A 25421-nucleotide genomic window follows, 5' to 3' on the forward strand; every position below is an offset into this window, starting at 1 on the left:
TGGCTCTCTATATTGGAGGAAAAAAGGCAGAGAAAGAAGAAGAAGAACAACAACAACAAGAAAACTGAATGGTGTTTCCCTTTAACCCCATGACCCTGAATAGGAACAAGATGGTAAAAACAATGAATGAGAATTCCCCTGGTTTCCTATACCGGCTCTGATGCAGTTGTACTCCCATAGAGACACAAACTGGGGACAAGGAGGCCGTATACAAAAATGATTGCTACTATTTCATCTTCACCAACAAAGAACTCATAAGACTCATTTAGCCATTATACTCAAAATCTACACAATAGCACCACCTGCTGAAATAAATGTGGGACACACTATGACCTGCAGTTGATCAATGTCACCAAGGGAGGTCAGGAGATTTGTACCAGGATCTCAAGGTGTGATGTGTGAGATTCAGGTGTGTTTTCTTTTCTTTTTTTACAGAGTCACTGGATGATTCCCATACAGCTTTAATGTCATGTGCACTAATGCTGATGTAGGCTTGACCGACCAGAAAGGGGGAAGCCTGGGTTGAAGGGGAAATTCCACATGTCATGCCTCTGACCTCACAGACGTAGAATCCACCAAACAGCTCTAACAGCTCTTGTATCTGCACGATTGCAAATGAATGGGTGGCTGTTTGTTGGAGCTTCATGGGGCAGAACCAGAAAATGCACTCGTATCCTCCTCGGTGCTCTTGCCGTCCACCTTTTCCATTTTATTTTTTATGATTCATTCTCGGGGGAAGGGCATTACAGTTCACCTCATTTGAAAATGGGATGCCTAGAATATTTCCTTGTCAAGCCAAAATCACCTGATCGTTCTGTAGGGAAAAGCTAAAGACAGCTGAAGACAACAGAAGCTTTTGTGAAAGGCGTGCAGCCAGCAGCAGCTTGGCTTATGGAATTAAATGTGTTTTAAATGTTGAGGAAAGCAGGAATTTTCAATATGACCTCAATATGGGGTTCACCTACCAAAAAAGTTGGTTCTCAAACAAGTAGGCCTCATTAACATCTGTTTTATGCTTGGGTTCATTTTTCTTCAGATGGCTGCATCTTGTTTCCTCTCTCATTCTTTCTTTTTCTTTCTTTCTTTCTTTCTTTCTTTCTTCCTTTCTCCCTCGTTCCTGTTTTTTTCTCTCTTTGTGTCAAGTCTGTACTTGGCAGTAGAAAGCAGAGGCATACTCAACATTCCAGAAGGAGTGTCTAAGAGTGTAAGAGTCAAACCACTCTGACAGGCGGAAGAAGGAAAGAGAGACTCTCTCACACACACACACACACACACACACACACACACACACACACACACACACACACACACACACACACACAAGGACCAATGATGTGTATCTGAGAATAGTCTATTGGTGTTTTACAGTTCTCCGAGGGACCTGGAGGAGAAATGTCCTTAGAGTTTACAGAGGATGTGGGAAACGCCCGTAACAAGCACACAAGTAGTTATATGACATCACTTTGCCTGACTCACAGCTGGGATAGTCACCGCATCAAATAACTGGCCAACCAGCTTGCCATCAAACACACCCCGGCCAAGAAAGATCCGCAAGAAACTGGTCGCCATATTGGATCATATGTGACATTCCATACACTGAAGTCAAGGGAGAATTTGAGCCCGCATGTCCGAGGTAGTTACGCAGTAACATTTGCCCTTTCTACTTGTCAATCTAAGACACGCCCTTTTACCTCTCGGTGTTTGCGGATACAACCAATGATATTAGTGTATTTGTTGGAATGGCAGGGATATCAACCAATCAGAGAGATAGATTTTGACAGAAGGGGCGGGGGAAAGGCGTGTCTATGGATCTAGGGTGTCGCCGTGGTGGCTCCCATTCGAAGGCGACGGCGGTCGTCTGTATTTCGGCTTCTAATCTCTCAAGAAAACAAAATAACTGCGAAAAGGTCGTTAATTTGAAACACTTTCACGTTGAGATTTTTTTCAAATTCTTCTCGGCCGAGGTGGTAGCACGGGTTTGGAATGACGGGGTGTGCCGAGAATTTGAATTAGCTCGCTGTTAGTTTGAAGAAAGAGTGAGTCGGGGTAGAGAGGAGCCATTTTGTCCCGACTGTGTGGGAGAAAGAAAGAGTGGAAAAGAGGAATCACACGGGAGGAGATCCTATTTTTGCTTTCTGTTCTCATGCTGTAGGGGAAAAACAGTCGGGCCTTGGGAAATAACCTTACCTATCGGACACGGTTCTGGCACGATATTTGGGCGGTATTTAGCCAACTAGCTAGCCAAGCTAACCAACAAATCCCAAATTGTACAGTCAAGAGATACGGAGCAGTTCGTCAGGTTGGCTAAGGAGCTGGCTTTAGACCTAACTTAGGCGTGCTAGATTATTATTTTTTGTCTTTGTCTGGTGAACACAAACTGTCTTTCAATGGCGAAGAAGACGTACGACTTGCTGTTCAAGCTGCTTCTGATCGGAGACTCGGGCGTGGGGAAGACCTGTGTGCTGTTCCGCTTCTCTGACGACGCCTTCAACACAACCTTCATCTCCACCATAGGTAAGAACTGGGTGGTGTAAGGGTGTTTTCTGGTTTTGTCAGACCGCAGAGGAGCGTTTGATCCGGCTTGATAGGTGTTCCACTTTTGGGGACCAAACGACTCGCCTGGCTCCATCCACTAGCTGGAAATGGTAGGCAGGACATATTTGGCCAGTCAGTACGCTATCAGCAAACATCGGCAAGCTAACGTTAGCCTCTCCCCAGGCCTGCCCACGTTAGCTAAAACGCTTCTTGTCCAGTTTAATGAGCTGTTGGCTAAATCAGAGTCGTGCAGTGATTGACTGTAACTTAAATGGCAAAACAGTGTTATTGTTTTGGCCTTATTTGACAGTATTTGCAAGTGTAACCGGTTTGCGAGTGGAATTGCTGTCATGTCAGTCGACCCAGTGGCTAGTTAGCTGACTAGGCTAGCAAGCGGTAGCTACCAGTAGGGCCGTGCTGCTGTTCAGCCACTACCACTAAAAGCTGTCTGCCCAAATAAATGACAGGCGTTGACATTTCAGACCAATGCTTGCGACTCTCTTTGTTTGTGTCAGGCTTGTCAGGGATATACCTGATTTTGTGAATTACACTCTTGAGGGAATGAGTCTCGAAATGTTGGTAATCTTTCGAGCTGATGTATATCTTACACAAGCAAAGCCACTCAAAAGAAAACCATAAACAATTCATCGTGGTGGTATCATCGGCTGTCTTTTATCATTCCTCTACGCATGCGTCCAACATCATGCTTACATGAGTCAAGTGTCAAACTATGTCAAATCCGTGCTTGGCCCACATGAAAGCTCCATTTACTCCTGTTGCCTAAGATCAGTAATGAATCATGATGGAGACGTGCTTTGCATAACCACACCAAGCCGGCTGTTTACCATGTACTGGCACGGTATCCTTGATTTCTTCATTGAGCTTTAATTTCAAACACAACATTTTGCCAGTTATTTAGTAACTTAAATGTCAACAACTCTCCTGACAGTAATTCTAAGAACAGACAGCCATAATAGCTTCCAGGCTACATTCAATTTGTTGATGTATCAGTGATCCAGCCTCTTGGACTTCTGTCAGGTGTAGTTCTAGGTCACATTTGTTTGGGTATTTAGGTGTGTCATAGATGTTTTTTGTCTTTGCTTTCTCTTGCTGTTGGCCTAAAGTGTGTGTGTATGCCTGTCTGTCTTTCTGAGATAGACTCAATCTTTATACTCAATCTACAGTCTACATTGTGTTGTGAATTTAGAACCAATGTTTTTCTGATTATGTACCTCTGTTGTGCTTCTTTGAGTTAAAACCACCATATATGAGCTGTGCTTATTCATTATGCAAGGGGAGAGATGTGCTATAATGGAAAGAACAGACGGTCAGATGCAGTGGAGCAGCAGATCTTACCCTTAAATAAAACTTCAGAATGAGTTTCAAAAATTCCTTTTCCATGCAGAGGACTCTAGTGCTCGACAGTCTTTAATTGCATGACCCTGCGTGAAGCCAGCCTCACACTGTCTCCTCCCCTCATTCAGTAGTGGGGGTACCACCACAGCTGTTTGAAATTGGAAGTTTAAAAAGAAAGTCAAATTTTGTCTAAATTCCCCTGAAAATATGGCAAACATTTAGAAGTTAGTCAGTTAGTTGTAGTATTCAAATAACTATAGATTAGAAACAGGGATGACCATAGCACTTGAACTGAAACTATCCTCAACAATTATTGTTGCAACAAGGTTATAGATGAGTCAGTGCTCACTTGCAGTGTTCCCACCTAAGCCTCCCTAAAAACCAGGGGAAACCCCTAAGTCAAGAGAGATTGCCTGGCCAAATAGCAAATAGGCGGTTACATGCTGCCTACAAGGGAAGTAAAAACCTGATGGTTCTACTTCTGGATAAAGCCACAGCCTTTCCAGTATGCTGTGCCTTTATATGACCATTTGGTAAATAAGCTCTTTGATCAACTTACTGTTGTGTGATGACATGGTTGGTAGCAGTTTCATCTCTGCTCAGTATGTATGTAGTTGGCTGGATGCTAATGCTTTGGCACACTATTAGTTGATGCCACAAGCTAGCACAGAATAATCATAAAAGCACTGCACTAAATATGAAACAAAACACACAGGGTTAAAACTATTACCATTCTTCTCATCGAACAATGCCAAGTTGATCAAAGATGCCAAAAAGTCTGCATATTCCTTTTAGGAAAGGGAACCAATATGAAACCATTCCCGAACTGGATATCTAAACCAGGAAGACTTAAAGGAACAGCAGAGCCGGGACGTGTGAAATAGGAGTGTGTTAGCCCTTCCTCTGACACAGTACTCATACCTTTGGAGACAGAGATGCACAGCTGCTTCTCAAAATACCCCCACCGGAAACCCCCCTCTCTCATCATTCACTCATCCTCCTTTTCAATCCTCTCTCTCTCTCTCTCTCTCTCTCTCTCTCTCTCTCTCTCTCTCTCTCTCTCTCTCTCTCTCTCTCCCCCTTTCCCCCTTGTATATCAGTCAGAGGCAATGCATATTTAGAGTGCTGAATATGCATGATGTTGCGTTCTGAAATCCCTTTCCACTACACATATTAAATTTTGCATGGAAACTGGTGATGGTTACAGTGGAATTCATACTTCAGGAAGCAATGGTTCATCTGGGATTTAGAAGAAAGTTGGCCACTTTCCATTTACATTCCGTTCAAGCCTGTCCATTCAGCATTCAGCTGTCATGTTCTTGAACTATGCCCATTTTTCCACTGATTCGGTAAATGTCTGATTGCCCAAGTCACATATTTTCTTGACTACTCGCCAATTCAGCCCACCAAGAAAAACTGATGCAAACATTGTTTGTACTTCTGACTAGGAATACTCCAACATTACTTATTCATCTCCTACTGTCGATACTTAAGTATCGACAAAACTCTTACCCTATTTTACCCGGGTGCCAATATCCGATACCAGTGTTGGCACATCCTCACTTCTGATGAATGTTTTTGAGGTAAAGTATGAATGTAGGCATAGTTAGCATAGCATAGTCCCATCTGCAAAACCTCTGTACGGTTCTCCTCTCCCATTCTGCCCCAACCCCCCCTCTCTCTTTTTGTCCCGAACCCATCTCACTTTCTTTGTCTCCCTCCCTCTCTCTGGGGTGTGTGTATAATGTTTAGTGAGTCACACTTTGGCAGCCAGTTTCTTCATTATTGTACGGCCCTGCCCCACCTAGAGCACAGCTGTTTCTTGGACTTGCAAACCACCTCTCACTACAACTTCTGACCGGACTAGCTGCTAGCTGGACTAGCTAGTTGGCAGGAAAACACCGCTTCTTGGCCAACAACAAGGAATGACTCATCCCTTTTCATTGGCCCAATGTAGGGCTGCACGATTATGGCAAAAATGATAATCCCGATCATTTTGCCAAATGTTGTGCTCACAATTATTAATAATGATTGTTTCAGGAAACTTTTTTTTTTCTCACTTTTTTCAGTGCAGTGTTTCTCAAAGTAGCAGCTGCTAGAAAGTCTTGTTTTCACTCTTACTGCCTTACTCTTTATTAGCAAAATTAAAATAATTACTACTTTATTACAGCTACAGTTACAACTCTAGGGCAAACTTTGCACAGAATCTGTACTTGTTTGTCATCATCTGGTTTAAAATCAAAGTATCTCCAAATGACACACTGATACACTTTAGGAACTAAAACAGTGCTTTCAAGTTCAGACTCGGGAAATGGATTTTCCTCTCCAACTTTGAGCCAATCAGTTATTTTCCATGTTGCTTGTTGCTGTGTTTTTCCAAAGATGCTCTATGTAAGATTGCTCTTGCTTGCTTCTCCATCTTAACTTTAGTTTTGGCATGGGTGCACATTGTGACCCAGACTACGCCACCGCACGCACAGTTCACGCAGCCCTTCAGAATAAAAGTCCCATGGTTGTGTACCAAAACCTGTGAAAGAGAAGAGGTGCGCTCTCTCTCACAGGTTTTGGTATATTTTGGTTAACAAAACATAAAAAAGCATTATCTCCTGTGTGGCAGGGGATTTTTCCTAGGAATGATCTACTCGACACCGGGTGTTTATAACAGCAAATGTATAAGCTTTGATGAACTACCTAGAGGTCACCATTATGGTATATCAATCAGCGATAGAGAGGAGCAAAATGGACATTTATGTAGGCCTATATGAAAATGACGCGTATTATTACTGTAGGTGTCATGAAGAGATGTGAGGAAAGTTGCCAATGTGTATTGCTTCTAAATATTGGCCATGTAGCTTGGCCTGTAGGTTCGCTTGTTTAATCCACCCAGTCTGGCTACTGTTAGCAGTCACTCTGAGCCAACTTCTGATCCCAGAGCTGTCTGCTGATAGGCTCAGGGTCTGGGCATGACACTGCAGAATCAGGAAGCGATAATGTTATTGTCTCTTCGATGGAAACACTTGTCGCTCACTTTCCATTTTCCCCTCTTTCTAAGTGTCTTTCATTGCCGGTTTCTGATCCTCTGTCTTAATCTCTCCATTTCTCACTCTCTGTTTCTGTCTGTTTGCATCAATCCCTCTGTCAGGATTTATATTTGTTTCTTGGTTTTTTATTTCTCTCTCTCTCTGTCTCTCTCTCTCTCTGTCACTCAGTGTCTTACTTACTTATGTCTGTCTCTCCTCATGTCAGCGGCTTCAGTCTTACCTCTGTTTATGTCCGTGTCTCCAGTGCAGAGAGCACATATATTCTGACAGATGTTGCCTATACTGATATATGCTTTACGCTTTTTGTTTTGCAGGAATAGACTTCAAGATCAAAACCGTTGAATTACAGGGAAAGAAGATCAAACTACAGATCTGGTGAGTTAACAGACTGTTTCGAGGTGTGGCTTTTACCTAGTTGATATACGCAATCCAAGGTGCTGTGTATGCTGCAAGCAGAAGTGTACAGGGCTGAACAATACATTGACTTAATATGTATATGGTGATATGAAATAAGGAATCATCTGTAAATGGTAAACTCTAATTGTGTCATTTTTATAATGCACACAATTAGTCAAACATAGTGTCTGCTAGACACACCTACCCCAAGCCCAGAAATCTGATATAACAGGAATTAGTCATCAGTATAGGAAGTCTGCTGCAGGGTTATCATTTTAGCCCACAACTATCGATTTCACCCACTGGGATTAATAGATTTATCAGCTACAAAAAAGTAAAATACCAGCAAGCATCACATGACTATTGAACTTGTGTCTGTAGGTGAGTTTTGATAAGATTGTATCTGTGCTTATTTCTAGTGGAGAGTGAAGCGTGCAGGGATAGAGCCAATAAAAAAATAGATAACAGCTTCATTACATCCTCTAATGGGAAATATTGTATAGTCATGGAGCTTAGAGCATGACACTCTCTGCACATAACATGGACATTATTACACTTTATACAGTAAATGACTTTCAAGAAGGCTGAATGTTATTTTTATTTATTTTTGCCCAAGTGCCTCTGGCTATGAACATCTCTTAGCTATTGGGTTCAAACAAAGCATGGAGAGCACGTTCATCCCCTGTGAAAGTTTGTTGTATGGTTGTCAGATATGTGGCTCTTGTCAACCATCTGACTTAACCTATCTTGGATATTGGATTGAAATCAATAAAAGATTTGTAGTATGCAAGCTTTACACTTTTCCAGGTTTGTCTGTGTAATAATTTACTTCTAAAAACTGCTGGTGGATAAAAAAGTCTTTCCCTGATGATAATGTAGTGACATGTTATGATCATTTCTAGCGAATGGAATGAATTAGCAAGCACATGTAAAAAGTTTTAGTTTTAAAAGAATGCAAAATGGAAAAAAAAAAAATTTTCTGCAACTAGGCGCATATTTCTTTGACATTACTAGCTGGATATGGTTGGAGTTAGATTTTCATGAAGTTGTTGATTTCTAAGCTGCGTTATAATACAGTTTGCCGTCGATCCTCCCTCGTATAGCAGTACAAACCCCTATCAACAGCAGCCAGACTTTACCAGTCACAGTCCACTTCATAAGGGTTTGCCTGGCTGGAGAGGTTTAGGTGCTAACTTGGCATTGGTCACAACCAGCCTCTTCTTTGGGGTGATTTAAGCCAGACGAAGGCAACAGGGTGACATAGTGAATAGAGAGACTGTCCTTGAACTGGAGGACCAGGGTTTAAGCCCCTGTGTCATCAAGCGTCCATCCTGCTGACGGGTCCTTGAGCGAGACAGAATGCTGCTGTTCTGTAGCTGACGCTGACCTCTGACCTCCCCGTGGAGGAGGCCAAACAGGAAGAGAGTGTCCCGACAGGCATCACTAAAGAATCACACCTCACAAGTGCATAACTATGTGAAACAATGAGCCAAAGACAGCTTTTGAATATGTTCCCTTTTGCACTTTTTAAATTACTTGCTACACCCACTTTGGTAATGTCACTGGTGTGGTGGGTTTTCCAGAGGTTAGTGGGTTGATCGTCTATGGGTACACAACAACCATTTCTGGAACCCACTCAGAGAAGGCACTATTGGAACTGATATAAATGATACTCTGTGTAGCCTGTCACGTGTCACATTTTAATTTATGCATTTATAAAAAACAGGTGGAAGAATAAAACTTAATTTTAATTTACAGTTATACTGATAATTTTGACATGGTCTGAGACCTGATCTTAAAGACTGGATGTATGAGACCACATCAGGGTGTCCACACTTGGCCTGATAATGTCTATAATGCCTCTTCTGTCGCTGTATTTATGTCAGTGTGTGTCCACATTACTTTTCCCCCTCTTTCTCTCCTTCCCTTTACTTTTATGGACATTTTATGGACACAGTAGCCTGACCACCCAGGGATGTGGTCTTGCAGAGCAAGCAATTCCAGTAAAATCTAACTTGAGAGCTGCCAGTTAATGCATCCTGATCTGTAAGGATGATTTTAAAGATCAAAGTGAAACAACCATTATGACTAGAGATTCGGTCTGCTTATGTGAGCCTGGTGCTCCATTTTGTTTTATCTTTATCTCTATCAGCAGTGATAGATGGATGTAGGCAGGGTTTTCCCAGACAGGCAAGTGTCATGGTTGAGGTGTATGCTAGTGCAGACGTGTGAGAGACATGGTTAGCCTGAGGTGGTCCCATCAATTTTCATGTCTGTGTACCAGATTTAACTTGACTTGCAAGGTTCAGAAGGCTTCACAAGTGTAGAGCAATTACCAGAAAACAACTTTTGAAGGCATTTTCTTTCTGGTCCTCAGAGCAGACAAATCTCAGGGTAGGAATTTGGTTAAAGGGGCATTTAGTAATCTAATCTGGCAACAGCATTGACAGGTGTCTGGCACTGTTTATGGTGGCCTGTAATTGGCATAAATAATGAAGTCACATTTTCCCAAAACAGAGAGGCGTAACCTAGCTAATTAGAGCAGAGAGCCATCAGAAACGTCTTGTGAAGAGGGAATATATCACAATGAAATATACTGGAATAGTGATACTACTTTGTCATTTGCTGTTTTGGCTTGAGAACAAGCCTTTTTTAGCCTCTGTTGCTGTAATGTCTTGCGATTTGCAGGGACTGAAAGCCAGAAATCTCAGCACCGAATGTAGACTAATCATTGAGTCATTGGTATTGATCAACAGCTCTATCAATCTCTTGCAGATATTGTGGTCATTTTGTGCTATGGGACAATAAACATCTTACTTATTGATTGAACTTTTAAGATTGGGGTCAAGGGTTGGGAATGAATACAAGAATACAATACAATGAATAGAAGTCGATAGAATATCCTTCCTAGTGTAGTCGTACCAACATGTCTGTCTGTGTGTGTGTAGGGACACAGCAGGCCAGGAACGGTTCCACACCATCACCACCTCCTACTACAGAGGAGCCATGGGCATCATGCTGGTCTACGACATAACCAACGCCAAGAGCTTTGAAAACATCAGCAAATGGCTGCGTAACATTGACGAGGTGAGACACACACACGCACACACTTTCTCAATGTGCATATCATTGTCTGGATGGATGTGGTATGGTAAAACCATGTCAGTAAAGGAACTTCTCAGGATTTTGGCTTGATCTCATTAGTCTGGATTGCAATAATAGACCATGTGCATCTTTAGGGGCATACGAGCCCCAAATTGTCATGTTGAATATATTCTCTTTTGTTTCGCTGTGTAGCTTCTGAAAATATCCCACTTGAATCCTTTCTATGCATTGCCGCTGTCAGATCAAAACTTATATCTAAAATGTCAACTTTTCAGGAACTCATTCCATAGCCTTGTTTTTAGCTTGACGGCCATGCATTTTGAGTTGATCCAGCGGGATTTGAGAGGGATTTATAAACACAAGTGTCAGTAGAATTTTCTCAGTCTTATAGAGAACTGCGTAATCCTTCAAGTAAGGTTTGACACGTGAAAACTAAAATTGGAGTGATGAGGTTATCACCTGACAACAGTGGCATTAGCGTTTGGGCTTCTTGCTTGTCTTTAAAGGTTGTTGTGTGATGTTAGATCTTTTAGCTCTCCATCCCTGTGCAAAACCCTCTCCTATAGCAGCTTCACCACACGTCTTTCCAGAAGCAAAGAAAAACCCTGTAATCCCTGCTATAGCAAGGCTAGTTTGTTTTACATCACTGCATTAGTAATGAACTAATCTCATAATACTGTTATTTTGATGTCCCCAGTAGCTTATCATAGTGGACTGCAATAATGGCATGGCATAATAACAATGTTGAAGTTAAAAGTAAGATGCACTGCCTACAGTGTGTCTAAATTTGTCTAAATTTGAGGCAGCTTTCCAACTTTAACAATCCTCACACTACTTTTGCATTTGCTATTCTTTTAGATAGATCTTTGTCCAATCTTTGGCTCGGTGACAGGTGCTTTCAGGGAATGCAGCCAGCCTAGCTAACTAGCTAGCTGATCCATCTGTGTGCAGTGAACTGTGGAACAGGAGTCTCACTGAACTACATCAGATGAGCCAGACGTCAATTTGCATCTGGCTCATTGTAGAAGTATGGCTATAGGCTAAGCATGAGTCAGTCTTGTTATAGCAGGGCTCTGCTTCTTATCTTTAAGGTGGTGCTGGAGTTCATTCAATGACAGCAGTCAAATGTTGAGAGATTGTCTCCTCTGTAGTGCAGGCAACTAAGCGCATACCCATACTTGCCTCCTGACGCTCCCTCCTGACACATTATGAATAGTGGATTAAAACATATTCTGCTGTAGGTTGCTTTGAATGACCAGAGGTTTATTTGAAGTGGAAGAGCGTGTTGCATTGTTGCTCTAATCTTGATTTACAGTTTACTTTCATCTTAATGCACATTTGTTGTGTAATGACAGACAATGTTCGCTATGATGAAAGTATTTTAAAGATATAATTTAACGTGTTGCCATACTTGTGTTCAAAATGACCACCTGCCAAGTTCCAAATGATGGGAAAATGTATCTTTGTCAGAAAAATCAATAGGTGCCCGTCACATCCACCATTAACTATTTTAAGACAATGACATTTGAATTGAACTTTGAACTTTTCCTTCTTTTCCTTGGATCCTTGCTTGGATATGTAACACAGAGTACCAGATTCTATACACAAAATAGCTTTGAAAACATGTCTGGTGACACATTTCTATGAAAAATGTGTATAAATTATTTTGGCTGGGAAAAAAATATTCTTGGAAGGTAATTTTAATTTTACTTTTAGCAGTCCTTGGCAGGTGAGCCAAAATGTTAATTCAGTTACTATATGAGATATTAGTGTGTGCAGTATGGGACGCAGAGAGAGGATAGAAACATGAGGTAGCCAGCATCTGTGTGGGCAAGTGTTTGTGTCATAAGGTCATAAGGCCAAAGGAATGCAGCCTAATGAACGCAGCATGCAGTGAATCAGCCACAGTTCTCTAAACTGGGCTGATATTGCAGAATGATGGGAGTAAAAGACACGTTATCTATAACAGATGGTCAGTGTGTCCCACTGCTTGGCCCACCCATGATAGAGGTAGTTGTCTCCTTAGGTAGTTGTGCCTTAGTTTAACTTCTTTGGTCTGTAGGTGCGTCTGTTAGAACACCTTCCCAGTTGAATTCCCTTCTCCTATTTCACTTTTTATTTTGGTGAGGATTCCTACTAGAAATCTTCCTGGGATCCACAGCAAACGCATCAGATAATAAAGTACCATGACTGTGTATAGCTCACAATTATCACTCATTAGGCTGGGCTGCTACAGTACGCCATGATATTACGAGACATGAGCAATATGAAACATGACTCCATTTGAAGGACTCAAAGGCCTGAGTGATTCTTTTCAGATGTTATGCATTAAGTGTGTCAGATTGGTTGAGACTGCTCAGCACTGGGATTGTCTGGAATGCTTTCTTGTAATTTTTCTTTGACACTCCCCCCCCCCCCCCCCACCCCCCACCCCCCCAGCGAGGTCAAGGAAAAGAAAAAGGCTGCATTTACTAGAAAATCGGAACTAAGCCTTGCTCTTGTTGTTCACTCCAGGGAAGGTGATTTCTGCTATTTGTAGATTACTATGGGTGCAGTTAAGACTACTGTGTTTACTCAGTTTAGCCAGTTTTGGCCTTTCACATATACACTAGTGCAGTGTTTTTTTTTTTCTTTTCAATTTTCACTTTTGCATTGAAACAGTTCTACACAAATCCTTATGTAATGTGTTTTTAAAGTACTCTGAAGAGGGCTATGATGGTCATTTACTGTCTCAAAAAACAATGCACAAAAATCTCACTTATTGTAGGAATATGTTCATTCACAACAGATCAGTTTTGCCAAACATTAATTAAAAGGATACATCACACAACTGTAATGTTAGTAGATGTATTTGTTCTTGTCAGTTCCCTCAGCTTCAAAACCACCCTCTCAGTCTTGTTTTACTCATTTTAATTCATGTTTACCTTTTTTGGTGGAGGGAAAAATCTACAACAAAGTTTGTTGGTTTGACTGTCACATTTCAAATAATTTTAACTTGAAATACTGTTTTGTATTTATGAGATTTTTCTTTTGTTTGTTTGTGGATCCCATCTAAACTGCTGATTCAGAGAGACCATTGATGTCCAACACTGATGCAAAAACTTCATACTGAATTCATATAGACTTAACACGAGGTGTGGTATATTCACCCTACCTTGGTCTGTGCCGTTTTCCACCAGATGAAAGCACAGATGAAGCTAAAGTTCATGTTGTCCATATGGAAGACTAATCTAATAATCCACTGTGGCTTCTTTATTGTTTTTTGCAGCATGCGAATGAGGACGTTGAGAGGATGCTGCTAGGCAACAAGTGTGACATGGAGGACAAGAGGGTCGTACCAAAAGCCAAGGGGGAGCAGGTGAGATGGTGCAGTCCACTGCAGCTATAAGCAGCCCTTCGTCACCAAGGTCCTACGTGTTGATTGGCTGATTTGTTGCTGCCATTTTGGAGCTAGATGTTCAGTACCTAGCCCTCCATCTAGAAAGACTTTATGCCTTTCAGCAAGACTGCTGTAGTTCCTGTAATTTCAGTTCAATCCAATCCTGTAAGTTTGACATTATGAGGCATTGAGAGCAGGCCTGCATTTACATGAGCACCCTGTTTGACATGGGCAGATTAAAAATTAAAAGTTAAATAAACATGGATATAGCAGGACAATACAGAGAGAGGAATTATGTAAGCAGACATTACAGGATACACGGGTGTTTGTTAAATGGATAATGCATGAAGGATGGATTTAAAATGACGTAGTTGATTTGAGTGAAACTAGTTCGGTAGCTTCTTGATACGCGTTATAAAAACATCCACTAAAAAGCAATGCCTCCCTGTAGAATGTGTGATAAGCTGCTGTTGCCTTTGCATACCATAAAGGCTTATGCTTAGTAATCAGTGACCAGTTGCCAACAACTAGTTATAGAACCTAGTTTATCAGGACTTCAGCCATCTGAGCCAAGTAGGCTTACTGAAACATGTAAAAATGTCCCTTAATTGTGTGGAGTGGTTTGAATTTCAAATTAAAACATTAAAGCTGCAGGCCCACTCTGGAAAGCGGGCACATGTGAATGTTTTATATTTTGAATAAGCAAGGTTCCTTTCCAGGAAGTGGCTGCCGCAGCCGAAAGGTTAGAGAAGCAGACTTGTGACTGGACTTTGTGTCCAGTGGAAAAGGGAGCGGGTGATGCTCTCCCCTCCCTCAGTGCAGTTGAGATGCCCTTGAGCCAGGCCTTCAGTGCCCAGCTCCTTGTGGTAGTAGTAGGGGTTCAACTAACAATTCTTTTGTATTTGATTGATCTTAATGAATAACTTACAATAAAATAAATTGTTTGCAAATTAACATACATTTCAGTGTTGACTATGTCATTACATTTGGCCATATTATAGAATCCAGACCTGCATTGTGGCTATCACTGACCACTTTTAGGTTTAATTCCAGTATATAGACCTTCCCAACTAGTGAAGCACACCTGTAATGGCCAAAGAGCTGATTTCTAAGGTGGATTGGAAACCACAAGGAAGATTTTTAAGTATCTGCACTATCAGCCACTATCTTCCAACAGTCTTTCTGAGAACAGCAATTTGGCCATTAGTAAAAGTAGCAATCACCCAGGTTTCCTCACTACATAATGATATGAAGCTAGCTCTCTAGTGGGCTAACCTAGTTTGAATAACATTTGCCATGCTACTGAGCTGTCATGTGCGTCAAGTTGTGTTACTTTTTTTTTGTTTTTTCCTCTCCTGTGCAGCTGTTCATGCACTGTAGACACTGCTGTGGTCTGCTGCTACAAGTTTGCAGAGAACACAGCAGCATATTTTAGCTTTTCTGTTTACAGTATTCACCTGCTTTGGACTGTTTTTTGAAATCCTCTTACGTTCACTCTGGGTTTTGGATGGCTGCAGTCACACTCAAAACATTACATGGTTTATGAATACGCAAAGTGGATGAATTTGCATAGCTGAAATGATCGATGACATTGACAGATTGTTGCCGCTCTAAACAATAGAAGACTGTGGTGGGACTGGGCAGCACATATCTGTAAATTATAACAGGATCAAATGCCAGTGATGTCCACAAACTTTTATAACAAGCTGATCCAACAATATCAGGTGATCATCCGATGCCATCAGTTACAAGATGACTGGTTTGTAATTGACCCTGGTGGTAGAGCGTCACTTCACTATTCTGGTCATGGATAAAACCGAGCTGGTGTTCTCAGTCAAACTATAGAAATATCCACCAGGCCACTTATTCATGTCGTTCATGTTGAGTATAGATTGTAAACCCCAGGCAGTGAAGAGCTCTGGCTCATTAGCGACATCAGATACAGATCTGCTTACTCACCACACACACACACACACACACACACACACACACACACACACACACACACACACACACACACACACACACACAGCCCCAACGGGGACCGGAGGAGTGCATGTGCGTCGGTGAGGCCGAGGATACCTGATCTCTTGCTTCGCGCAGGAGATCGCCCACTTTATTTTTGGACCCCCCCCCCCCTTTTTTTTTTTCATCATATCCTCATTCATCCCTCCATCTCTCCCTCCTCCTCCTCCACAGATTGCGAGGGAGCATGGCATTAGGTTTTTTGAGACGAGTGCTAAGGCCAACATCAACATCGAGAAGGCTTTCCTCACGTTAGCAGAAGACATCCTCAGAAAGGTGCGTGCGCTTTTGCAGTCTGTGTGATTGGGGGGGGTGGGGTTAAGTTATTACTGTTACTGTTATGGCTTTGTTTTGTTAAAGTATCGATATCAGGAAGCTTCATTTGATCCCCATACTAAAGATACTATGGACACACCTCCTATAAGGTGTGTGTTTGCAGGGAATTTGTCATTTGAATGCGTCACGTTTTTCCCTCTGATCCCATGCTGTGTATTTAATGAGGTGTGCTTATCGCTTGTGTGTGTGTGTGTGTGTGTGTGTGTGTGTGTGTGTGTGTGTGCTTTATCTGCGACAGACACCTGTAAAAGAGCCCAACAGTGAAAACGTCGACATCAGCAGCGGAGGAGGAGTCACAGGCTGGAAGAGCAAGTGCTGCAGTTGAACAACTCACCTCTGTCTCACTCTCTCTCACACACACACACACACACATGCGCGCACACTAACACACACACACACTCACAGAGACACAAACACACACATTCTCTCTCTCTCTCTCTAACTGCTAACTCTAACTCTCTCTCGCCCTCTAACCTGTCTCATGAGTTTTCTTGCACACTGACACTCTTGTCTCTGTCTGTCTCTTTATCAAAATAAACAATAAACCACTTCACTCGTCTAATTCCCCCTCCTCCCCCTCCCCCTCCTCCTCCTCCTCCCCCTCCCCCCCCATTCTTCCACTCTCCCATCTGATGATCATTTTAATTTCCGATAAAAAGAGAAATCACGTCACGTTTCTTGTCATTTGTTTTAAAGGCTGCAAAGAAAGAAAAAAAAGAGTGTGAAAAGACAAGCTCACTTTTTTTTTTTTTTAACATATATATATATATTTCCTTTGCCTGAACTCACCTGGTTGGACACCCCCCCCCCCCCCCCCCAACTCCCCAACCCCCCTCCCCCTCCCCCTCCCCCCCAACCCCAACACTCACCTTCAGTCAAGAGGAAAACGAAAAAGAAAATAAAAACCGATAAAATACAACAAAAAGAGACAAATGTAGGATTAACATTTTGTACACTTAGTGGGGTTTCTGTTGTCTAACCGTATTTGGTCATTTACAATTTGTTACCAAGTGACGGAGGCGTGGCTAGCTCCTTTTGTATGTGGGGTTTATTTTGTCCTGTGCCTTATATGGAAGACAGGGGCGGGGCTGTGTGGTGGGCGGAGCCACATCCACCCAATGAAATTACAATTTAATATTCTGTTAGTTCTGGCGCCGCCCTGCGGAGCCGAACCGAAGCAGAAGCGTTTGAATTTCTCCTCCAGCCAAGAGAACGGCATTATTATATGTCCTGTTTATTGATGTTTTATTTTTCTCTGTATGATTTTATTTGACTTTTTTTTTTTTTTTTGAATTTTTTTGAATTTTTTTTCCCGTTTTTGGGTATAATTTTTTTTTTTTTTTCTGCATGCAGATTTCTTTGGGTTGGAAGCGTTTCTGTAGCGTTATTGTAACGTTGTGTAACGTTTGCCACTGGGTAACTGTGGGCGGGAGGTTCAAAAGTTCTCTTTGGAAATTCAAACAATTTTGCAGATCCATTAAAAAATAAGCTTGTTTAAGTTAACTTGTTTGTCCTCAATGCTGTGCTATATGTGTAGTTTCATGTCTCCACTCATCCTCTACCACTTACTGTATAATAGACATTCATAACAAGTGAGAGCTGGGAGGTTTGTGACCTGAGGAAGAGGAGGGAGGATGTTTGAATCTGTAATAAAGATGCTGTCCTCTTTGTTGATGCTGCTACCTTGATGCTCACAGACTTCCCACTTGGCATGAACATACTGCCAGGCTCCAAAGTGTTTGGTTTAAACTTTCCAAGGTCTTTCCTCAATCTCTCGTTTCCTTTCCTTGGCATTTAGAGACATGAAGCAGGAATCAGAGTAAGACTTGAACTTCAACATCAGTGTATAGCCACTGACCTGGTGGTGGAAGATAAAGGGTTAACTGTTAAGAAAGTAATCCACCACAAATATATTAATTTTTCTCATTTTTATCTGAATAGGTGCACATGGGTAGAGCAAGTTTCAAGTTTCACATTTTGAAAAATCATGGTCATTAATCTGAAGTCAGTTTTTTCATTAGACAGCAGCGATAAACAATTCTATTCAGATTTCTATCATCTTAAAGGTGGATCAACTGGAGTTCCTACACATTAAGGCAGGTATACTGAGCATAGGTGGGTCTGTCCTTCATTGGATCCCTGTGTATCATCATGTGTGAGTGAAAGAGGGGAGTAACAGACTAATTCATTCAGCTCCTTTTAGCATGAAGGACACTGCACAGGGGAGATGCTTTTGGATTTGGTGGCAGATACAAATGCTTTCTACTTTCTATATTTTATTAAATCCAAATGCCTGCCTGACATTTTGTGTGCTCAGTGCTGAGAGTCACAGGTTGTTCTCAGACTGGGCCAGCAGAGGGTGCTGTTTATCTAGACAGAAGGAAGACTTCATCGTCCCTTCAGGAGAACTAGTGCAGTGCCCAAATCCAACAGTGCACGTCCTTGGGTCCCCAGCAATACACCCGACAAGTGTGAAGTCGATCAGACGAACGGTTCTCGAGATATGCGACGGAAACACAAACACACACACGCACACACACACAGATTCCTTGCTTTATTATTAAAGCAATTTATTTTGCAATAAAATGACACACACAACCATCATATGAATACATCTTTCTAACAACCTACTACACACTGATGTACGGGAAACACTATTATGAATATCTCATCAGTAGACTAATGCCTTTTGCATGTTCAGAGTACAGTAGCCTGTTGTAAAAGGCTGTTACATAGGCTATATGTATATAGGCTATAAAGAAATATCTTTACGCCCAAATACCTTATTTCAATCACAAATACTTTATTTCAACACTTGAATGTCTGACCAACTTGCTGATTTCGTCATTTTTCCTTGATTTTTGTGCTTCTACCAGTAGGCTACGTAGTTAACTGGTTTCTTTTTTTTGTCTGTTTTAATGGCGTTTATTGTTATTTCCTACTTTGTTGTGCTGTAGCCTACAGACAACGTTAATACAGTTAAGTCCAGTTATGAACAACATGGATCAAAGATTTGTGGCTGTGGTTTAGTTGTTAAAAATACATTCATCCTCATAATTATTTCGTATCTATATTTCACATAGGCTACAGTGTCTGTTGGCATGAGGAGAACACTTGCATTTCTTCTCCATTTCTCCTCGGTTATAACGTTGATGATGTGATATACGATCGGGAGTCTGCACAGGGTGTTTTATTTTGAAAATTCACCGGATGCTCTACCGTTCCTGTGTCTAACTTCCTGTCCAGCTCGATCTGCTCTGTGCAGCTTGACGCGGCTCGACGCGGCTTCCGTCAAAAATATACTAGGCGCGTATTTTTAGCGGAGCAGAGCGGAGAGCCGCTTCTGGGACGCTTCTGAAACACGCTGCGGCGCGTCTGATGGAATCACAAGTATTGTCTAGAGTGGCCGCGATCAATTCCGGCAGCCGCGTCGCATATGTGATGAGTGGATGTTGCCAGTTGGTAAATGAAGTTAAGCATTTGGGATGGCAGTGCTTCCAAATGAACACGTGATTTTAGTTTTTGAATGATGTGCCTAATGTACAGAACGAGAGAAAACTACACATTAGGCCTACTGTGTGTAATGTTCTGCAAAGAGTGTGAGAATTACGAACTGAGTGAAAAGCAGAACATGTGCTTGTAGGTTAGCAGACTTGGTTTAGGGATTTGATACATGAGGTTCAGGTTCTAGTGATTGTTTCCCGAGTTCCAGTTTTAGTGTGTAACCTAAACAATTGCGAAAAACTGTAATAAAGATCCTCTGTGGACCCTTTGAAATTGTCAAGTTCAATAATTATGGGTTCAAATCAGCCATAATATGGGTTATAGGCCTATCTATCTTCAGGTTTAATGCAAATTTAAAGAATTTGTTCCGACTTTTTGAGGTTAGTTGTTAATTTACTAAGCAGACCATTGAATATAACGTTAGCCTAAAACAAGCCTATAAGTTGTAGCCTAAACTGTTATTTAATTAGCATATAACGCAATGTTTCATCGTTGGTTAACCATTATTTATGGGTTGCTTAGTGAGCAAACGTAACTAACCCCAAAAAGTCAGTGAATCCGGAAGTCGGAAAAATGTAGTATGATTTGCATATAAACAAGACATATGCATATATGGCATATCTTTTGTTTATATGCAAATCATATAGGCTAACCAGATATAGGCCTAACCACATATGCCTAGTAGGCAGGGATTTCACAAGAATCGTTCTGTCACAAACCACTGCTGTAACCTCCCCCGTCATCTGAGAGAATCTGTCAGAGGTTTGACCGAAGTGACGGGGCGAGATGAAAAGTGACTATAGGCTGCAGAAGAGCCACCGCCAAGTTTCATTGTTGATGCTCACATCTTGAAGTAGAAGGACGGAGGATGTCAGGTGAGTTAAAGTTACCATTTACAAATTAACAATACATTTTAATCACATTTTTATCTTCATGATGTGATTTTTTACATGCAATTCTGCTAAGGGACTTTCCCTGGGGAAGAACTAACACTGTTGATGGATCAAGATTATTGTTTTGTAGTTTGAGACGAAAATCGACCGGCCGGTGTGTGTGTGTGTGCGTGTGTTTATTTTCTATTAAATCACCTTGGCAGAATTAGAGGGAGGAAAAAGCAGTTGACCCATTAGTAGTAGTGTTAGTATTAGTGCATTACATTGCTCGTATTGGTTTTCCTGGATGATGATAGGCTACTGTATCCTTCTAAAATGCATTATGGAATTACTCCTCCTTATTGTTTGGGGTTCATAGTCTGTGTGGTTTTGTCCTCAGCTGGTGCCTCTAACCTGCTTCTCTGCTGTTCCTCCTTTGTCAGAGGTGAGAAGGAAGAGAACCAAGTCTGTTCTGCATAGCTGTCCCACTGCTGCCAGTCAACACTCTTCCACTGAGGAGGATGATGATGATGATGAAGAGTCACTGAGCTCTACCCAGAGAGCAATCCCTGCATTACCTCCTCCACGGTTTTATCAGATTGAGGGACTCGCCGCCATTCAGACGACCAATGGGAGCGCAGGACCCACGTGCTGCTCTGACCCACCGACCAATCAGGGAAGCTGCGTTGTGTGCGACCTACTGGCCAATCAGCTGGCTTTGTGCTGCGTCATTCAGGACCAGTCAGAGGGTTTTGCACCAAACAGCCTGCAGCAGCTCCAGTATGGTCAAGACTACAGTCCAGTTCACTATCCACCAACCAGCAGCCAGGCCTCAATCTACTGTCAGCCAATGGAGGTCGAAACTCCATATGATGACTGTCAACCAATGGAGGTCGACCCTCCATATGATGTCAATTCCTAATCTGTTATCAATCAAATCAACTTCTACTCTGTAAATAAACAGTCAAATCAACTTCTTGTGTCATGTCCTGATTTGTAATTCCATCGTTTCCTCATGGTTTCAGTCAGTTTCATACAGAGTATTTAGGGGTAAAAGATGAATAAAATGAGGGCCAAAAGCAGACTGTCCCCTCTACTGTGAACAAGCCTTCCCTCCCTCTGTCTCACATGTAAAGCTGCAGACAGAGGGAACAGTCCTGCTCATTTGAACTTCAATGGTCATGTTCCATGTTAGGGGGGCACTGTCTCTTTTGCCGGCCCCTTTTGCCTGTCTGTCGATGTGGTCTGGTGGTAGATGCACTCTGGTGATCCAGTCCAGATGTCTTGTTACATTCAGGCTTGCCATCCTTCCAAAAGTACAGCTTTCCTTGTCTGTAGTCCTCTTTGTCCCTTGTGAATCTCTGTTGAGTATTCAGCGTGTTGCTGTTCCAGGTCTAATAAAGATGCTGTCCTCTTTGTTGATGCTGCTACCTTGATGCTCACAGACTTCCCACTTGGCATGATCATACTGCCAGGCTCCAAAGTGTTTGGTTTAAACTTTCCAAGGTCTTTCCTCAATCTCTCGTTTCCTTTCCTTGGCTTTTAGAGACATGGAGCAGGAATCAGAGTAAGACTTGAACTTCAACATCAGTGTATAGCCAGTGACCTGGTGGTGGAAGATAAAGGGTTAACTGTTAAGAAAGTAATCCACCACAAATATATGATTTTTTCTCATTTTTATCTGAATATGTGTACATAGGTAGAGCAAGTTTCATAGTTTCAAGTTTTTCAAAATTCTGCTAAACAATTCTGTTCAGATTTCTATCATCTTAAAGGTGGATCAACTGGAGTTCCTACACATTAAGGCAGGTATACTGAGCATAGGTGGGTCTGTCCTTCATTGGATCCCTGTGTATCATCATGTGTGAGTGAAAGAGGGGAGTAACAGACTAATTCATTCAGTTCCTTTTAGCATGAAGGACACTGCACAGGGGAGATGCTTTTGGATTTGATAGCAGATACAAATGCTTTCTACTTTCTATATTTTATTAAATCCAAATGCCTGACATATTGTGTCCTCAGTGCCGAGAGTCAAGTACAGGTTTTCAACGTCTCCAGCTGTTCTCAGACTGGGCCAGCAGAGGGTGCTGTTTATCTAGACAACAGGAAGACTTCATCGTCCCATTAGGAGAACTAGTGCAGTGCCCAAATCCGACACCGCACGTCCTTGGGTCCCCAGCAATACACCCGCCAAGTGTGAAGTCGACCGGAAGAACGGTTCTCGAGATATGCGACGGACACACACACACACACACACACACAGATTCCTTGCTTTATAGTATGATGATGATAATCCATTTGGCCAGAGTGCACAGTTTTTCACAATTGCTTACACACATTTTCTGAAACTAGGGCTCATTTTCTCAAAACTCTAAACACAAAACCACTAACACAAAATGCAAAACTCCACAAATCACTGGCAAAATGAAACACTGCATTCAAAACCATTTTATCTTTTTTTTTTAAATGTTATTTTGCAATAAAATGACACACACAACCATCATATGAATACATCTTTCAAACAACCTACTACACACTGATGTACGGGAAACACTATTATGAATATCTCATCAGTAGACTAACGCCTTTTGCATGTTCAGAGTTAGACTTAAACAGTAGCCGGTTGTAAAAGGCTGTTACAGTAATGTATATAGGCTATAAACAAATATTTTTATGCCCAAATACCTTATTTCAATCACAAATACTTTATTTCAACACTTGAATGTGTTGGATATGTGAAGTGTTCTACATACAAAACACAATGCAGCAGGAGAAAAAAAAAATCTGTAAAAAATCTCATCACAAGCCATGTTCACACAGACTGGTCTTCTCTCAGTTCTGCTGAAGATCTAAAAACATGATGTGATTGGTTATGGTACAAGAATATTTCTGCTTTTCAATATGAAACGACACATTACTGTAACACTGGCCAACCATCACTGAGTAGTACAGGCCTACTGATGTGTAGGACTACTACCACTACTACTACTGCTACAGTATACTACAGTATAAAGAACAGTAGCATGGTGTAGACAGGAGGCTACTTGTTCTCATTTCTGAATGTCTGGATGATGGAAGCAGCAGTGAAGCTCAGGTTGGTCTGGACTCTCTGCCCAGCCTCCCTCATGCTCAACCCATGTGGACCACATGGTGAACCAAAGTGACCCGGATCTCATCTCAGATAACTCTTCTCCTTGTCCCTGTCCTCTTCCTCTAGCTCTCACTGCAACATTGGTTTCCATGTTTTATAGTGCTGAAGCTCTGATTTCTGAGTGATTAAATCAGATATTAGTGTTTATATGTGTGATGAGTGGATGTTGCCAATTGGTAAATGAAGTTAAGCATTTGGGATGGCAGTGCTTCCAGATGAATACATGTGATTTTAGTTTTTGAATGTTGTGCCTATAGGAACGAGAGAAAACTACACATTAGGCCTACTGTGTGTAATGTTCTGCAAAAAGTGTGACTGAGAATTGCAAACTGAGTGAAAAGCAGAACATGTGCTTGTAGATTTGCAGACTTGGTTTAGGGATTTGATACATGAGGTTCAGGTTCTAGTGATTGTGTCCCAAGTTCCAGTTTTAGTGTGTAACCTAAACAATTGTGAAAAACTCTAACAAAGATCCTCCGTTGACCCTTTGAAATGGTCAAGTTCAATAATTATGGGTTCAAATCAGCCATATCATGGGTTATAGGCCCATCTATCTTTAGGTTTAATGCAAATTTAAAGAATTTGTTCCGACTTTAGGATTCACTGACTTTTTGAGGTTAGTTACGTTAGCTTACTAAGCAGACCACTGAATATAACGTTAGCCTAAAACAAGCCTATAAGTTGTAGCCTAAACTGTTATTTAATTATAACGCAATGTTTCATCGTTGATTAACCATTATTTATGGGTTGCTTAGTGAGCAAACGTAACTAACCCCAAAAAGTCAGTGAATCCGGAAGTCGGAACAAATGTTTGATTTGCATAAACAGAAATGTTTAATCAGCATAAACAGAATATCTCTTTATGCAGATATTCGTTTGACACTCAAATTCAAACAGATTTTTTCAGATGACGGGGGAGATTACAGCAGTAGTCTGTGACAGAACGATTCTTGTGAAATCCTCTGTCAGAGTTTGGACCGGGGGCGAGATGAAAAGTGAAATGACTAGGCTGCAGAAGAGCCACCTCCAAGTTTCATTGTTGATGCTCACATCTTGAAGTAGAAGGACAGAGAATGTCAGGTGAGTTAAAGTTACCATTTACAAATTAACAATTCATTTTAATCACATTTTTATCTTCATGATGTGATTTTTACATGCAATTCTGCTAAGGGACTTTCCCTGGGGAAGAACTAACACTGTTGATGGATCGAGATTATTGTTTTGTAGTTTGAGAGGAAAATCGACCGGCCGGTGTGTGTGCGTGTGCGTGTGTTTATTTTCTATTGAATCACCTTGGCAGAATTAGAGTGAGGAAAAAGCAGTTGACTCATTTAGTAGATTATCACAGGTACATTACATTGCTCGTATTGGTTTTTCTGGATGATGATAGGCTACTGTATCCTTCTAAAATGCATTATGGAATTACTCCTCCTTATTGTTTGGGGTTCATAGTCTGTGTGGTTTTGTCCTCAGCTGGTGCCTCTAACCTGCTTCTCTGCTCTTCCTCCTTTGTCAGAGGTGAGAAGGAAGAGAACCAAGTCTGTTCTGCATAGCTGTCCCACTGCTGCCAGTCAACACTCTTCCATTGAGGAGGAGGAGGATGATGATGAAGAGTCACTGAGCTCAACCCAGAGAGCAATCCCTGCTTTACCTCCTCCATGGTTTTATCAGATTGAGGGACTCGCCGCCATTCAGACGACCAATGGGAGCGCAGGACTCAC

The 25421-nt window shown here is 41.7% G+C and overlaps 1 protein-coding gene across 1 annotated transcript; it reads left to right on the plus strand.

The window, feature by feature from the left end:
- Positions 1–1839: 1839 nt before the first annotated feature.
- On the plus strand, positions 1840–17676 carry rab10 (RAB10, member RAS oncogene family). The gene is made up of 6 exons (XM_071532459.1): positions 1840–2514; positions 7247–7307; positions 10277–10415; positions 13702–13791; positions 16012–16113; positions 16412–17676. Exons 1-6 carry the CDS (start codon positions 2388–2390, stop codon positions 16496–16498), a joined length of 606 nt encoding a protein of 201 aa, XP_071388560.1. The 5' UTR covers positions 1840–2387; the 3' UTR covers positions 16499–17676.
- The last annotated feature ends 7745 nt before the right edge of the window (positions 17677–25421 follow it).

Source organism: Centroberyx affinis, unplaced genomic scaffold (assembly GCF_046629955.1).
Source record: "Centroberyx affinis isolate AG114_WGS23_722 - 3 ecotype Tasmania unplaced genomic scaffold, CSIRO-AGI_Caff_v1 ptg002190l_1, whole genome shotgun sequence".
Taxonomy (NCBI): Eukaryota; Metazoa; Chordata; class Actinopteri; order Beryciformes; family Berycidae; genus Centroberyx; species Centroberyx affinis.